The following is a 17,767-nucleotide window of genomic DNA, read 5'->3' as shown; positions in this document are numbered from 1 at the left end:
CATATACAAAAAAACATAAAAAGCATCTATCAAATTTAAAAAAAACCACACATTTCTTGTTTTGCGTGTTGTGCGTCAGAAAATGTTTTAAATTCACATGGAAACTGGTGGTATGCAGGGTTAAAAAATCAAAAGTTATGTTAGAATTAATTACAGAAACAGACCGAGATTAAAAATTACCCAGCAGTTCTTTGAAATCCATATATGATTAATTATACTACTACGCGAATGAAATAATTCACAAGGGTTATTTAAAGTGTGCACCACATTTTTTATGTTATTTCGAATAGACAGGAAAATATATTACATTTATTCCTTAAATACATGAACAAAATGCTATATAAATTTGTATATTGTTTATATGTATATTCTCTCTGTAACAATTGTGTTGAGAGAATAAAGTATAATTCTATAAAATGTTAAAATACAATTCATTGTACTAAATGTGTTTATTCCAATCAAGCATCGTCGATCAGTAGGTTAGTAGCCTTGCTACAATAGAAATTCACTGCAAAGTATAAAATACTGGACATGCTGGGAGAATATTACAAAACAATATTATATAAGTTGATCCAAAACGTTCCCTTTCTCTGAAGCAGAGTTGTTCTTTGCAGCAGATTGGCACAAGGGGAGATAAACCTCTTATTTATGATAATTGATTGCTTAGATAGAGGCAACCTTTGCTTACGATTAATACGAATCAACCTGTGTTTAAAAGGTAAAATAAACAAAAATACAGAAATGCAAGGGAAATTTAAAACGGAAAATTCCTAATAAATTCACATAATCAAAAGCTCAAACTCATCTAACGAATGGAAAACATCTGTCATATTCATGACTTAGTAATAGCAATTCCGTATGCATATATGTAGAAAATGGTGGATTAAAATGGTTTTTATAGCTAATGAAAACCTCTCAGTTGTATGACAGTCGCATTGAATTCCATTATAATTGACAACAATGCTGGTGTGAACAAAATAATCAGACATAATACATACAGGGGGAAAAGGTCAAATATTGGATACAGCAGGACAAATTACATAAACAAAAACGAAATACGTAATTGAAAATTGACCATAGCACTGTAACACAATAGTGGGTTGTATAAATACGTACCGACTCTACCGAGTCACATCATATGTATAATAATAAAAAATCAATCTAATCAAAATATTGATCTCTGATTTCGTTATACTACATATATATGAGTTTATAACGAAATCAGAGATCATTTGTTTTAATTAGATCGCATTTTCTTGAAGAATATTCCAGCTGTCAATCTGTTATTGTTTTTTTTTATCGAGGAATTGTGGTTGTCAATGAATTAAAGCTTTTGTTTTTCCAATTAGTATTTACCGCGTTTTCAAATCTTTATTTTTAAACACAAATCCAAGTAAAGTCTTAATATTCGACCGTATCAACTTGACAAATAGTACAAGATGGTCTTGAAGTATAGAATCTAAGTATTGATGTTTATCATCTGAACTATGTGTTAAAGTTTTTTGTTTTTTTTTTATCTTCTTGCATATTTTTCATGATTTTAATCCTTACTCTTAATTATAAGTCCTTTTTTTCGAATTAAAATATTGATATCTGATTTTGTTATAATTTTTATACATATCAGGGACTTTCTATACTCACCATAGAAAGTCGCTGTATACACATAAAGTATAACGAAATCAGATATCAATATTTTAATTGGATTGGTGTATAGATACAAATGACAAATCATAAACTTTGACAATTCAAACGAGAGAAATAAAGGCCATATATTATTTATAACACAATCAACGAAAGCAATATAAGTACAGAAACATACTGCTGAATTACAGGCTCTTGCTGACTTGTAACAGCACGCAAGCTGCAGCAGATGATAACACGCAATCATGACTTTTTTTCAGAGACAATACCTGTCGGCAAATGTGGCCAGGTTCACTTGGCAAGTTCGTTGGTCCAAAACTCTCTCCCTAACCTAGGACAACGGTGTTTTAGAATTTGAAAGTTAAGGAGAAATCCCTATGAAGATACCCCTAATAAATTTCAATTAAAGGAGGCCAATAGATTTAAGTATGAAGAAGAAGAGTAAAGTGTGTTATATGATATGATCTTATTATAATATAGACTGAACAATCATTCAAAATCTTTAATTATTAATAGAATTTTAAGTTAAACATCAGTCAGTACACGAGCATCTACTCTTTATTCAAAGTGTGTTATTTTTAGCATATATTCTTCAGTATAAAATTTAAGCATTGTTGACCCAAAAAGAAGAAAAGAAGAAAGTTATATTTTACAAGACCCTTCGGATAGAAGAAACAATTTCCGGAGAATTTCCGAAACTCGTTTCTAGAATTAGAATCTACAGAGAAACATCAACTTCCGGTTTTTCTGACAACCGAAAAAACAAACTAAACTTTGAAGATTACTTTTAATTTAAGCCCTGTTTTATGCAGTAACCCATGTAAATATAATTCGCATACAAATTTTCACTGTATACTTTTACTACTTGGCCATGGCAGTAGTTTCAATTTTATTTTAGTCGTGTGTTTTTATTTTACCAACTTCTTGTGACAGTTCACAAAAAAAATTTATCATACAGTTACAGTATTCAACCTTCACCCTAAACTTTTGTGTCCACAAGCTAGAAGCTCATTTTTTTGAAAATTTTAGTTGGATTCTGTTGGCTTGTAGAGAAGGATTTTACAACATTGTACACGCCCGAAAGCAATTTTACAATTTTGCTGTAGGACCACAGGCACTTGTTTCTAACCATGTGAGGCCCCACTATCAACGTATGTTGATACTTTGATAGTGAGGCTTTCCATGGAGAGAAACAAGTGCTTGTGTTTAGGACTTGTGGTAAGAATGTTGGCTCTTCTTGTTTTTGAATTTTTGCCAGATAATTAAGGAATCCTCTGGTTTAATCAAATGTAGTGCCATTAAAAAAATAGCCCACTAACCCATACTTTTCTTTTCATAATTTCATTACATATAGTTTAAAATGTCATCTTTGAAAATCTTATAAAAAACTTGTTATCTTTTAATAATTTTAAAAGAGAAAAGACACCAATCACAATGAATCATGCCAATGTTTAGTGAATGAAAAATCAAGAGATAATTATTTCCCTCCAAATTTTCCATGGCTTATATCTCAAAACCAAGCACACTTCCCGTAATTATTTTCAGCTTTTTTATTGCTTATAATCTATATACTTTCAATTAAAAACAGTCTTGTAAAAAGCCTGTTATTTGAAACAGAGAAGTGAAAATCCTTAAGGGTACATTTAAAGCCTGACAATCATTATTGTAATATGAGCTTCTTCTAGTATTGTTACTGTCAGACATAATTATCTTTTTAAATTTATGTTTTATATTGATAAACAGTCAAGAATAGGAATTTTGGCATAGTTATTAGACAAAGAACTTTGCTTAGCTTCTTATAGAATATAGATGTGTTTTTGAAGTCCTGTATTTACCTATTGACAATGTACATGTACCACTGAATTATCTGGAAACCCAATACCAGTAAAAAAAATCTACATGTATTGTTGGAAACCCCCCTAAAAAATTACAATCTACAACATGGCTTTCAATCGGAACTCGCATGATATCCTTTTATACTGGACCTAGCGAAAAATCATAACAACATACCAACTGACAAATGACTGATGTCATGGTAATGGACTTAACGAAAACTTTTGACGAAGTCTCTCAAAAGTTTACTGTATAAATTACAATACTACTGCACAGGCAATAATACCCTGGAATTGATTGGTAATTTTCTTCTCTGACACAGTAATGTTTAAGTAATGTTTAATAGATACAGAACTATCGGAGAAAATTGGAGTAACATCTAAAGTGCCATGCCTTGATTTATTTCTTATTTACATTAATTCATGATATCAAAGAATACTTACAACATAGCAATTACGGCTGTTTTCAGATGACAGCACCACCTACAGATAGAAACATATTTATAACAGGAAACAGAACACAGTAGGGAATAACACAGTGACTGGTTTTAAAATCATTGTTGTTCCATCCATCTAAAGATCTTTTATTACATCATGTACATCAGACAGTAGTACAAGACTGAAACATTATATGATTCACTATTAACAAATTCAAACCAATAAAGATCAGACTTGGGGTAATTGTAATTGTAATCAGCTGTAATGGATTACAATTTTTTAAGTAATCATTGTAATCATTAATCAGCCAAAAATCTGATTACATGTAATTTTATTTAATCAGTTACTTTTCAAAATACCCAGTAATCCTGATTACATGTTGATTACATTCTGATTACAATGAAAAAAATCTTGAATTGTGTTTATGGTCAATAAATAAACCTTTTTGTTATTCTTATATAATAGATATTTAACAAGTTAAGATAGTTTAGTTTACTTTATCAAGCATGTTAATTGATTTGTATACTTCAGTAAAAAATAAACTGTTACAATATTAAAAAAGTCATCATTAGCCTAAGAAGGCCTTAGTAAAAGACGTTATATTAAACATTAATTCATTCTCATCATTCAAATTTTTTTTTTTTTTTAATTCATTGTAATCAGATGTAATCATGATTACTTTGCCAATGTAATCATTAATTTAATCAGACACTTTCAGAAATGAAGTAATCATTAATTTAATTTAATCGTACAAATACATGTAACAAAGTAATTGTAATTTAATCAATTACATTGAAAGTAATCGGACCCATCTCTGATAAAGATTCATATAAATTGCATGGTATTTAATTTCCACACAATAGTACAAAGGAACCTTATGAATAGTTATTTGTCAAACAGTTAATAGTTGACTGTTGCAAAGAGCAGATTTCTACATCTAAGAAGCAAATCAAATGAAAATTAAGAACGTCCTTAAATTATTACACATGCGCATGCAATCATCATGATTTTACAAGTTCTAATGAGTATGAAATACCAATTGCTCTCTAAGTCCATGAATATATAAAAGATGATGGGGTATGATTGCCAATGAGACAACTCTCCACACGAGACCAAATGACACAGAAATTTAAACAGCTATAGGTCACTGTATATGGCCTTGTTTGTTAAAAAAATTTTGATAAGATGATACATTAATTAATCATGTATGATGACCACCAGTCAGAAATTAGCCAATGGAAAGTACTAAAGAAAGTCTAAAATAGCAGTTGCTACCAACTGCAAACTTTAATGAAATGATACGACAATCCAAGATGAGGGGTCTGTAGAAGCCTTTGGCTTATGTAACGACCCGCAGATAAAGGTATAAAGATATAAAGATATATTACTGTTCCTTTATAAGATTTTGTATCGATTACATTGTACCCCATTACCATTTGTCTGGAATACTGAATATTGGTTACACATGTATGATCCCAATGCAAATTATAAAGATTTAAAATTATATGTACATTTACATTTTGTAGGTCAACAATTTAATTTGACCTTTCAGCATTGATGTCCTTCGTCTTCTATTTTAAAAGTAACACAGTGGACAGGGTATAGCACCACGGCATTGAATATTAAATATGTTTATTAGACATCTTAAGCAATTTTAGTTTGACTAAATTCTGATTGTTGCTACATCAACTAAATTGTTTGTTTCTATGATACACATACAACATGTACATGTATTGTCATACACGCATACACTTAACAGTACTTAAGAAAACTTTTTATTTATTATAGACATGATTGATAACTCTCGTCTGGTGGGAAAAGAATGATGTTGATTTTAAAAGCGTGCTAATTCATGCAGATAGTACTTATATGTATGATTTGAGCTGAAATATCTGTGCTGTACAAGGATGGCAGGGGAAATGACACAACTAGCTAAGGTAATAGTTTTTCATTCTTTTCTGATATAATAGTGTCCTTAGTTATTTAATTTTCCTTCAAAATTATTGCTCACAGTGGTAATTATGTAAATGGACAATACTTTCATCAACAGTCAACACAGTCATAATTATGTAAATGGACAATACTTTCATCAACAGTCAACACAGTCATTGATCCACCAAAAACAAACAGCTGTGCTGTCTAATTATATACATGTAGTAACAGTACCTTTTTTAAACAAAAATAAAAAAGCTGTTATATTGTTAGATCTTGATATTGGAAGCTGCTGTATATTTACCTTAAAACTGGTACTGAATTTAAAATAAGATTCATAAAAAAAAAATACAAAAAAATGATGTTCCAGAAAATGGATATCGCCATACCAGTTAAAAAGCATCAGCTATGCACTCTTGTACTACTAGCTATGAACAGCATTAAATGGATTCCATGAGAAAGATGAAAACAGTAAACTATTCTAAACAGTATTATTTGTTCAGTTTATAACTGCCTAACTTGATACATAAAACAAGGAGACATGATATGATTGCACAACTTTTCATTAAAGTTGTATCACATGGATTTAAATCAAATTAAGGTCACAGTACCACATTCAACAGTGATCAAAATATGTACAGTACAGTGAATTTCAATTATTTACACAGCCTTTTTGTCAGAAACAATTATGAAATTAATCGTGTTTGCTTATTTCCATATATATCCAAACTATTTGACTAAGAAAGATACATTTCATTTGAAATAAATATATGCTTTTACCATTTTACTGGTTTACATATGACTTAACCTTTTGATAAGTATGTCACTCTTTATATTTTCTGTTTCAAACATACTTTGATTTTGATTTCAGACCAAGATTGGTCAAGCTATTAAAGACAACAATTATTTAGAATTAAAATGGTTGATAGAAAATGGAGAAGACATCCATTTCAAGGATAGGGTAAGTCTATATTTACCTAAACATCTAAATCTCACTTTTTTTTAACACTGATTTTAAGCTTTGTCATATGAAACAGTTTAAAAGATCTACAACTAGAGTTCAATTTATCTGTTTTAAGTATGAACTTACATATATAGAACTATTAAAGTGATAAACAAAATTCACGGTATTTAGATATCCCTCTTGCAATATAAACAAATCAATTTTGATTGTGACTGCAATATTATATGTTGGACATCTTTACTAGAGAGGGCCCTCATGGGGTTTTTGATTATGTGATTACTTGGCCGTTTTTTTAATGATTATTTGATTATTAAGCCAAATATTTCATGATTATTTGATTACCTAGGACTGTATTTTTAGTTTATGATTATTTGATTACTAAAGATAAGCAAATATTTAATGATTATGTGATTATATTGGCCAAAAAATGGTGATTATGTGATTACTAGGACCCCCCCCCCCCCCCATGAGGGGCCTCACTAGAACAAAACAATTTCACCTTGTGTGATAAGCCATCATCAGCTTTGTTCCTTAGAAAGAAAAGCTAAATACTTGAGCCTGCACCCAACCCAACCCCTTTCGTAAAAAAAAGAAGAATGGACAAAAACTGCAAGCTTAATCAAAAAACAGTACAAATCTTATAAAGCATTAATCAAATGCCTATACAAATGATATATAAACCACATATTTTATAAGTTGCTGTCTGTTTGGCTTTTTCCATTCTTTTTCTTTATATATACTTTCTAAATTAAACTATTTGTGTGTTACTATTTCAGAAAGGCAATACTTTCCTACACTATGTATGTAGTATGTACAGACCTGATTGTTTCCATATTTTAACAGCAACCAAACTGGACATTAATGCACAGAATAAGGTACAAAAAATATAATTTACTTTAGCAGACTTGAGGAGAAATCATTGTTATAAACGTATTTATGCTTTTTGCTGAATGGTTGATTACTTTGATTTAATTTTCAATGATTTACTTGGATATCAGAATGAACAAATTCCTTTTTTATAATGTTTTTTCATTCTTATTTCAATTATGTTTTTATTCAATATTGAAAACAAGTAAACTAATTAAAACAATCCTCAGTGGTTTAATTTAAATAGATTGAGCTCTAAACCATGTAAACTCATGGGATTGCCAAATAGGCAGATTTGTAAAATAAAACTCTAATGGTATATAATTAATTGCATGTGATATGAAAGAAAACTAGCATTTCATCCCCATTTAATCACATAGCATTCATTAAAACTGTCAATATGATATCTTTTCTTTAATATTGTTTTTCTCTCTTATTTTCAGTTTGGTTACACCCCATTGCATGTGACTACATTTAAAAAGAACTGTTTACATGTGTATGATGTCATGGCAAATGGTGCTGATTTACATCTCAAAGATCAGGTAACATATAGGGAGACTCTAAATTTTTATTAGCTTTTTAGTAACTGATATTTCACACAGTTCCTCATTATGATCATCATATTTAATGTTTTAATATGTTTTATGTAAGCCCTGTTCAAATACCAGGGAGGGATAAAGGGATATGAATAGTACACATTTTTGCTGACAATGTACTTTTTTTATAATAATATTCAATATTGAACTGCAAAAATTGTAAAAAAAGAATCAAATTATTTCAAGTGTTGTTGAGATAAAGTAAAAGAAAAGGTTTGACTGCTGTGTTATTGGTGTAATTTTAAAAACGATACTTTACTGTAATATAAAAAATCTTTGAATTAAGTTTTAAGTAAATACAACAAACAAGTTCAAAATTAGCACCATTCAGTTGCCATCGTGCTTGTTGTTTGCATGGAAACTGACAAGCAAAAAAACCATTCCCTGCCACTTAAAATAAGACTTCAAGAAAGAAGCACTGGTTTCAATGATTTAATGTGAAAATTTTATTTCTTTTACAGTGGGGAAAGACATCTTATGACATGGCTGCAGAAAATGCTTACTGGAGACAGGCTTATGAAAAATATAAGGTAAGCAGTAATCTCAAGATGTGGAATGAAAAGGTTAGGGAATATGTTGAAATGATGTTTGATGACGAATAACATAAGGGAAAAACTCAGGTGTAGAATGACAATTATAAGGTACCTGATAATTTCAAAATGTAGAATGACAAATGAAAGGTAAGGAAATCCAATGACATATTATAAGGTATACAACTGTAGAAATCTGTATACTTTTAGTAAAATTCCATCTGATTATATATACTAATATGTAATTTTGTTTTATAGCCTGGCATGTTTACAGCAGTTCAAGATCATGATGTAAAGAGAGTAAAGGAATTATTACAATGTTGGTTTAAAGTTGATAGTTACAAGGTTAGTAATTAGTATGAATTACTAAAACATAAAAATAAGAAGATGTGCCATTGCAAATAAGACATCTGTAAACTGTGAACAAATGACACAAGCTTAAGTTTAGGAAGGATGAAGTATATATTACACTTGTTAGAAGATTATTGTTTTAAGTCAATGAAGAGTGAAGAAAATATTACCATGAGGGCTTAAATGTAGTTGGTCATCACATAATGAGGGAAAATAAAAGATTTCTGACATTGTTGGTTTAAAGCTTATCATTATTTAAGGGATGTAAATGTTAACAGTTACTGAGAGTTCAAAAGGTTAAAGGAAACTATAAATTTTTCTTAGATAATATAAAACTAGAAAAGTAATACTGATGTCTTTGAATTATTGCATCATTTAGTTGCTATCTCATTTACCTAATCACACACTCTGTTTTTTCTGTATTTATAGATTAAAATAAAAATAAGAAGATGTGGTATGATTGCCAATGAGGCAACATTTAACCGGAGGCCACATATAAATGTAGATGAGTTCCTTTTATTGCTGTTTTCTTAACTAAAACATAGGCAATGGTACAGTTTGGGTCACATTTGATTTATAAAATTTATATGTAATAAAGTAATGTATCACCTTTTTTCATTCATGCAGATTGAGATTTTTTTTGATTTAGTTTATGCTCTTTTATTTCATTAGCTGTTATACCATTAATGTCACTTGTGACACCATAACCAAAATGATATTTGCAAACCTAAACCTTTAGTTTAAACAATATTTTTATTCAAATAAATTGAATTGGATTGGGCCTAAGCCTTTGATATCGATAAGATCAGATGTCCAATAACTTACATTTCTTTAGTTTTATTTTCTTGCCTTTTACATGTATCTATCTGCATGCAGACATGTATTTTGTATAAATGTATATTTTGATAGAATGGTCAAACATTGAGACAGTTTGCAGCTGCACACAAGTTCCATGATATTGTACTTATCTTAGATCAACACAAAGCCACCATGGTGAGTACATCCTGTCATTGTTGTTGCACATTAGACATTTTAGAAAAGAAGGCCAGGTATATTGGATTTGGGTTATGTATTTGACACTCAGTGTAGTGAAATTTTCATCACATTTTCTCAGGGTTTCAAGGTTTTCTCAAACTTGTTAGAATTCTTAATGTAAGAATGCTCTACTGTGTGTCACCACTCAACTTCCTGTTTATAGGTATATGTTGAATGGTTTCTCATTTGTCTAAAAACAATACATATCAAAGCCATACCTGTCAACTGACCCGGATTCTGCGGTTGTGACCCGAGATTTTCACAATTCTGAGGGATCACCCGGATCACCCGCCGGGTCATTGAAATAACCCGGAAATTCCGAAAATGACCCGATTTCACCCGTATTTCTTAGCCTTGAGATTGATTTTCATAAGTAATATTCCTTTGAAATACCGGCAAATTCGTAATTCTTCCATGAACATGCAGTTCATCTAGCTATGTAAACTGTCAAATTAAGTGACCCATTAAGTGCATGGCTTCACTTGACAGCTTTGGTGTCAAACACACTGTTGATTAACACCAATTACCTTAGCTATAGGTTGCATTTCTGTAAATATTGACAATGCAATTTCCCATAGGAACTCCTTTTACGGCTAAAACTGTACCACTTTTACTATGAAGTTTTGAAAAAAATCTTATCCTAGAATTGAAAGTTCATATGCACCACAATTTTTTTCAAAGGTCAAAATATAGGGCTGTGCGGCATATTTTCAACGTTTATATGCCCTGAACTTCTCAGAGTTTAAACTTACACTAATTTTCTTAACTACCCCTACCTCGAATGAATGGTTACTACAGATTTCAATGTAAACAATATGCACGTGTTTATCTACTGGTAACATTCCCAAGTTCTGTCTCTGCGATATGGAACACAGAGAGCATAACTGGGAACCAGTATGTAAACAAAATTAATTTTCTATGAATATTCTAATACTCCCCAAAAAAGGCATGTTTTGAGAAACAGCTGTATTTACAAAGTGCAACCTATACAGACATTTATTCAAATAGAAAACTCTTTAAAATCAGTTTTTCTCACATTAATACTCATTTATCAGAATTAAAGTCTTAAAGAAATCACTGTGTATACTCTTAGTTTTTCTTTACTATACATTTTATACCCCCTCCCCTGTTTCAATTTTTTAAAGAATTTGAAAACAAGACTTTAATTATTGCCAGCTTACCCTATTTGCATATTTTCTGATAAAAAAATGCCTAGAACCTGTTAAAAACTGTTTTGATAACATATTGAAAGCATATCAGAATATCAGAAATGTAATGTTTAGCAATCAATCATTACAACATTCAAGATTATATAAAGTATCCAATCCAACCTCTATCTCCAGTCCACATCTTACTGTATGCCTATTTGTCAATTAAAGAACACATTTTCTGCCTCAAATGGTCAATTTAGAATTCTTGTCACAACAGTATCATCTGTAACCATATATCTGACACAATTTAGCTAACTATATATAATAGAAGTGTTCAAACAAAGCCGTATTTGCAATAGTTGTATGTATGCAGATACCAGTCTGAGATATAAATTCACTTAAAATGTTGTATAGATGACTGCTAACCTCTGACTTTTGCATAACTTCCAAGCATAGTTATTGTTTTCTATATCAAGAACTTTAAAATCATAAAATCATAGCATTTACAAGTTAAATTATTTGTTTTATGACCCAGGGGGTAGGCAATTTTCTATGTTTTTTGCCCCTGGGGCCTCAAATTTCCTAAACCATTCTGCTGTTTATAGCAATTTGGAATATTGAGTACATATTCAGGATAGAACACACTATTGTAAGTTTTCTTGAGATATTTTTGTTTTTCTAGCTTGTATTTATTATGCCGTGGTGACAAAAATGCAGATTTAGGTGTTGCGGCTTACTTTTGGGTTATCGAAAGGACACAAATACCCCATAAATAATATTCAGGAAGGATCTATGAGTTTCAATGACTGCGAAGAGTAAATATAAGCACTTCTTAGCAATTTAACTTACAAATATGCAAATATTATGATTTAATTTTGTATCCAGGACTTTAAGTAAACTATGCATACTGTAAACTGTGAATTTATGCTGAGTCATCATATTTAAGGCCCAGGATTCTATCAATCTACATTAAATATTTATAAAACTTCTTATTTGAGTTAATTTCTTTAAAATCTGTGATTAAATAATATAAATAAAGCAAATTTGGTTTAATTCTGAATGTTCCCCTTTTTCACCCTATATAGGTTGCATTTCTGTAAATATTGACAATGCAATTTCCCATAGGAACTCCTTTTACGGCTAAAACTGTACCACTTTTACTATGAAGTTTTGAAAAAAATCTTATCCTAGAATTGAAAGTTCATATGCACCACAATTTTTTTCAAAGGTCAAAATATAGGGCTGTGCGGCATATTTTCAACGTTTATATGCCCTGAACTTCTCAGAGTTTAAACTTACACTAATTTTCTTAACTACCCCTACCTCGAATGAATGGTTACTACAGATTTCAATGTAAACAATATGCACGTGTTTATTTACTGGTAACATTCCCAAGTTCTGTCTCTGCGATATGGAACACAGAGAGCATAACTGGGAACCAGTATGTAAACAAAATTAATTTTCTATGAATATTCTATTACTCCCCAAAAAAGGCGTGTTTTGAGAAACAGCTGTATTTACAAAGTGCAACCTTTAGGTCGTAAAATATATAATATAAATTGCCCTGTTGTTTTAAAAAGATATTTCAACTAAGAGTTACTTCCCCTTATTTGTCACCATTCACAATTATTCCTTATATTTACGTTGTATGGGTGTAAAAAGATTAAATCATAATAATATAAAATTCAAATACATATTGAAAAATAACATTTCATTATTTTTATACCTTTATACAATTTTTAAAAAAAAGTTGAAAATTATTTTTTACATTTATACTTCCTTTAACTGTATTACTATATTTTATCATAGTCTAATTTCCTTGTCATTTGCTAATTTACCGACCGTGCAAGGGCTGTACAGCCAGTCAAGGTCGTTTAAAACTTCCATATATTTGCTAGTAGTCTCATTTTTACATTACATTTTGAAAAATAAATTTAGATGATGACAAAAAGTAAAGGACATAAGACTGTGATACACAAGTTTACAAAAATCTTTAAAAGTATAATGAAATAATAATAAATAAGATTTAAAATGACTTAACAAAGTGAACATGCATTGATGATTTGGTATATTTGATATACATTATAAGAAAATGTACCATAAATACTGAAATTCAGCTCGAAAAAGTTCGTACACGTTATGACCTGAGATTTGATTCTTCAATGCAGGTCATGACCTGCATTTGCATCGTCACAGGTTGACAGGTATGATCAAAGCTTCATGAAATTTGTTAATAAACTTAAATGAAGACAGCTTTACAGTATATTGTATATAAACTCATCATAGATACCAGGACTAAATTTTGTATTTACATCAGACGCGGGTTTCGTCTACAAAAGACTCATCAGTGACGCTCGAATCCAAAAAAGTTAAAAAGGCCAAATAAAGTATGAAGTTCAAGAGCATTGAGGACCAAAATTCCTAAAAGTTTTGCCAAATACAGCTAAGGTAATCTATGCCTGAGGTAGAAAAGCCTTATTTTGACATCCATTACCCAACAATTACATAATAGTTCTTGAAAAAACTGGTCATTATCGTGATATATGGACTGCCCACAGGACAGTAGTAGTGACTAAAATAGTGATAATGACTGAGCCGAAGGTGAGGTCATTATTGCTGTCACAGTCAATTTCATTGTCTCTGGAACATGCATGAAATTTTGTATCAAGCTTCACATAAGTTTGCTTTACCATGAGATATGTTTTCACATCCATCTCAGAACGGAAATATCATGATCATGGAGTAATCACTAGTGAGCTTATTGCTGAAATTTTAACTTGTTTGTTTAAAGTTAGAATATCCAAGGAGTAATGGCTAATAACTGTATAATTTGATCTTAAATATTTGTGAAGGCAGTAGTGGTGTTTGAACACATACAACTCGATCAGAGTAAGCAAACGTAATCTTTCTTATTACATTTAGATAAAAGTGAGGTATAGTAACTATGCTCATATGAACACTGGACCTTATCAGAATTTAATGCTATTTCAATTATTTGTATTTATTAAAAATATAATTTGTAATACATGTACATGAATTAAATCTAGATTTTTTTGTACAATTGCAGAATGTTGTGTATGGAGTAAAAGAAAGGAACTATGAGAAAGTTAGAATGGCCTTGAAGAAATCCTGGTGTAAAGTTAACTTTCTCAACATGGTAATAACATAGTTAGGCGAACCTCTCTCCTTCTTTAGAATATTCACTCTATTTAAAAGAAGAAGTATAATCCATATTGAACAAAATTGCAAATGTGACTGAGACACATATTTGACCAGTGTATGTGTTTTTCTCCTAAATAAACAATATAAATAAAGATACTGTTGATTCATTTATTTTCGTGGGTACCAATTTTCATGGGCTCAAAAAAATAAAAAATGTTTGTTGATATTTGATTTCATGGTTTTGTTAAGGTCTACATACAAGCCTGTAGAAAAATTGTTATTCCTTGAACATTTGATTTCGTGGTTTACCTGTACCAAAGAAATCCATGAAAATTGGTATCCAAGGAATAATTATGAATCCACAGTAATAGAATTATATCCAGTAATTCACATGCAAAAGTAATGAATTATAACATGAACATGAATTAACAGTTGAAGAAATAAGAATAACATTGAACGATTGATTTCCATTGTCCAGTTTAAATATCAAACCAAAGTAGAGATTATAATTTGGTGTTTGGCAAAAAATAGTTACTGTATAAGAAAAGTAAAATTTTAATACGCAGTTTTCTGGATACTTGATTTTAACAATTTTCAATACAACACAATTTTTTTCATATTTGCAAAATATTTTATTTTAATTGCATGTACACTGTATTAAGATTTGCCCAAAAAAATCTCCATAGGGTTGTTTACCAACATTGATTACCCCTAAGTGATTCAAATGGCTGTTTCATAAAAGTTACAAATGTATATTAATTGTTTGTATTAATTTTCAGTCCCTGAACAAGCCCCACATTTTACAGCATGCCCTTAAGATGAAAGATTTTGAGTTGGTGAAGATGTTATGTGAGGCAGGAGCAGACATTAATTTAAGAGTTCTTGTAAATGAATATTTTTGGGTATGTAGTTTTAGTATTTTTAAAAAGAAAATATGACAATATGATTATTTTAAAATTATTCTATCTAATTTGAGTTTGTGCTCTTCATTTTAAACATTCAGTTTAATGCATTGACATGGGTGCTTATTTTGTTGTATCTTTATAAAAAAAAGAAGATTTTTTGTGGTCGCCATTGAGACATTAACTCTTCACCAGTGACCAAATGATGGTAGAAGTAAGCAACTATAGGTCACTGTACAACCTTCAACTACAATTAAAACCATGCCTTATATTCAGCCATAAAAGGCTACGAAATGACAAATGTTAAAAGATTTGAATAAAAAAACTGACATACAGGGTAAAATGTTTGCGGATGCCCAAAGCTCCTCTTACCTAGAACAGTAGTGTAACAGCACAACATACGAAAAAATTATAAAAATCTGTTTAAAAGGGCTAACCTCATCAGAAAGATACGCAACATTTAAACAACCTACAAAAAACATTAAAGACAGAAAGACCAGATCTGAGAGTACTTGCAGTTACTGAATTCTAGATCATAGCTAGTAGTTAATCCAATACCAACATATATCTTATACTAAGGCTTTGTTTGTTATTACATGCTACTGTCTAAGATATACCAGTCTTGGACAAACAATATAATTCTAAAAATATTTTTTGTTTTATTTTAGGGCCCCTTGTATTTTGAAGCAATAAACAACCATACACCTCAAAATATAATGATGACAGTTTTGAAATCTGGTGCTAACTTCAGGCTGAAAGACGAGGTAACCAAAGGCATTAAAACATAGCAAGTTTTATTTAGAGTTAGGTTGACAAATAGATTGACGTATTGTACAGAAACCTGTTTATTTATACTAAATATTAATGATTTTTTATTGGGTAAAGATTGCGTGAAATGCGATCAAAACCCTATGTTACTGACTTGCTATCTAAATCTTCCAAGAATTATCACTCATTTTTTTATTCACAAAATATAGTGCATTTATCATAAAATTCTATACATCCTATCCATGAACATTTCCAGAAATGTATCAATGTAATATATTCTCAGATATTCAAGTCACAAAATAAAGCTACACCTGTCAAGAAAATTACACAACTTTTGCCAGGTGCAGAAATCTAATATCTGTTCTAAAAATATAAATGATGTCATTGTTAAAGTCATCTTAAAAAATTGAGTTATCTCCCATTGTCTAGAATTTTAGTTGAATGCTTTATTGACAATGCAATATTTAATTTTACCTCCCAATGAAAAATTAACACAGTCTTTACCCGTCTGTGCTAACAAGCATTTTGATTCTCAGTGTTGTTGGACATCCCTCTCTAAATGTTTTTTTTTAAATATACACATTCATAATATATTGGACAGTTCACATGCCCATTCTTTAAATTCTATTCATGGTCAATAGATTTTTGGTCAGGTTGTCTCTATGACAGATTCTCAATTTCAATGTCAACAATTTATTTATAAGATATGTTCAGATAGTAAATTTTACAAAATGATGTTTGAAGTTGCATTTTTGTTTCAGAGAGGAAGAACTGGGATTGTGTATGCCTTGGATAAGACCAATGGAGGTCTTCCATTGGAAATCTTCAACTTCCTTTTGAAAAATGGATCTTACTTAGCTGATAGAGATAATGTAAGTTTTATATTTTAAAAATGTTGTTTTGTGTAATGGAGGGGGGGGGGGGGGGGGGTAGGAGGTGTCCTGATCCCGAAATCCCGGGCTTAAAAACATGAAATCCCGAAATCCCGGGTTTAAAAACTTGAAATCTCGAGGTCCCGAAATTCGAAAAAAAGAATTCCTGGATCCAGAAAGGGTCATTTCAAAATCCCTATCTTAAAAACACCTGATCTCAAAATCCCGATAAAGGTCCTATCTCCCCTCTGTAATTCATTCCTCAAAGACTTACAGTTTTCAACCTAGATCTTTGAAACTTAAAGAAAAAGATATACAAATATAAGTGTTTTACACCTACAGTTTACATGGAATTGTTTGAAAATTTTATTCCCATTATGCCATACTTGAATTGGAAAATTATTCTTCCATTTTATATTTCTATATTTAAATGTTCATTATAGACCAATCTCCATTGTTTAAGAAACATACTGTGCAAATTAAATGACAGGACTTTGAGTATTTGATATTTTTCTTTATTGTAGACTGGAGTAACAGTTCGAGATGTTGCCTCATTTGCCAGGAGGTCTGATGTCAGGGATCTTATAGACAAGGTATGGTTTAATTGTTCATCTTTTTAACCATTTCAGTAGTCTTAACATATAAAGTATAAACACAATATTTTATAAAAGCCTCTCCAAGTACTATTGGAATTAATGTAGAATTTTAATGTTTTGATGCAGAAAT

The 17,767-nt window shown here is 30.4% G+C and overlaps 1 protein-coding gene across 1 annotated transcript in view; it reads left to right on the top strand.

The window, feature by feature from the left end:
• The first annotated feature begins 2,348 nt into the window (after nucleotides 1–2,348).
• The window catches only part of LOC139486760 (putative ankyrin repeat protein RF_0381), a 30,435-nt gene continuing 15,016 nt past the window's right edge, over nucleotides 2,349–17,767 (top strand). The window contains exons 1-13 of the mRNA XM_071271699.1: nucleotides 2,349–2,461; nucleotides 5,700–5,848; nucleotides 6,715–6,804; nucleotides 7,584–7,682; nucleotides 8,118–8,216; nucleotides 8,732–8,800; nucleotides 9,059–9,145; nucleotides 10,061–10,144; nucleotides 14,405–14,494; nucleotides 15,279–15,401; nucleotides 16,070–16,165; nucleotides 16,931–17,041; nucleotides 17,566–17,634. Of these exons, the coding sequence (XP_071127800.1) occupies nucleotides 5,819–5,848; nucleotides 6,715–6,804; nucleotides 7,584–7,682; nucleotides 8,118–8,216; nucleotides 8,732–8,800; nucleotides 9,059–9,145; nucleotides 10,061–10,144; nucleotides 14,405–14,494; nucleotides 15,279–15,401; nucleotides 16,070–16,165; nucleotides 16,931–17,041; nucleotides 17,566–17,634 (1,047 nt within the window). The 5' untranslated portion in view covers nucleotides 2,349–2,461; nucleotides 5,700–5,818. The remainder of the gene's footprint in view (nucleotides 2,462–5,699; nucleotides 5,849–6,714; nucleotides 6,805–7,583; nucleotides 7,683–8,117; nucleotides 8,217–8,731; nucleotides 8,801–9,058; nucleotides 9,146–10,060; nucleotides 10,145–14,404; nucleotides 14,495–15,278; nucleotides 15,402–16,069; nucleotides 16,166–16,930; nucleotides 17,042–17,565; nucleotides 17,635–17,767) is intronic.

The sequence above is a fragment of the Mytilus edulis genome, chromosome 8 (genome assembly GCF_963676685.1).
Source record: "Mytilus edulis chromosome 8, xbMytEdul2.2, whole genome shotgun sequence".
Taxonomy (NCBI): domain Eukaryota; kingdom Metazoa; phylum Mollusca; class Bivalvia; order Mytilida; family Mytilidae; genus Mytilus; species Mytilus edulis.
Note: the sequence above shows the minus strand (reverse complement) of the source record. Positions and strands in the feature narration are given on the sequence as shown.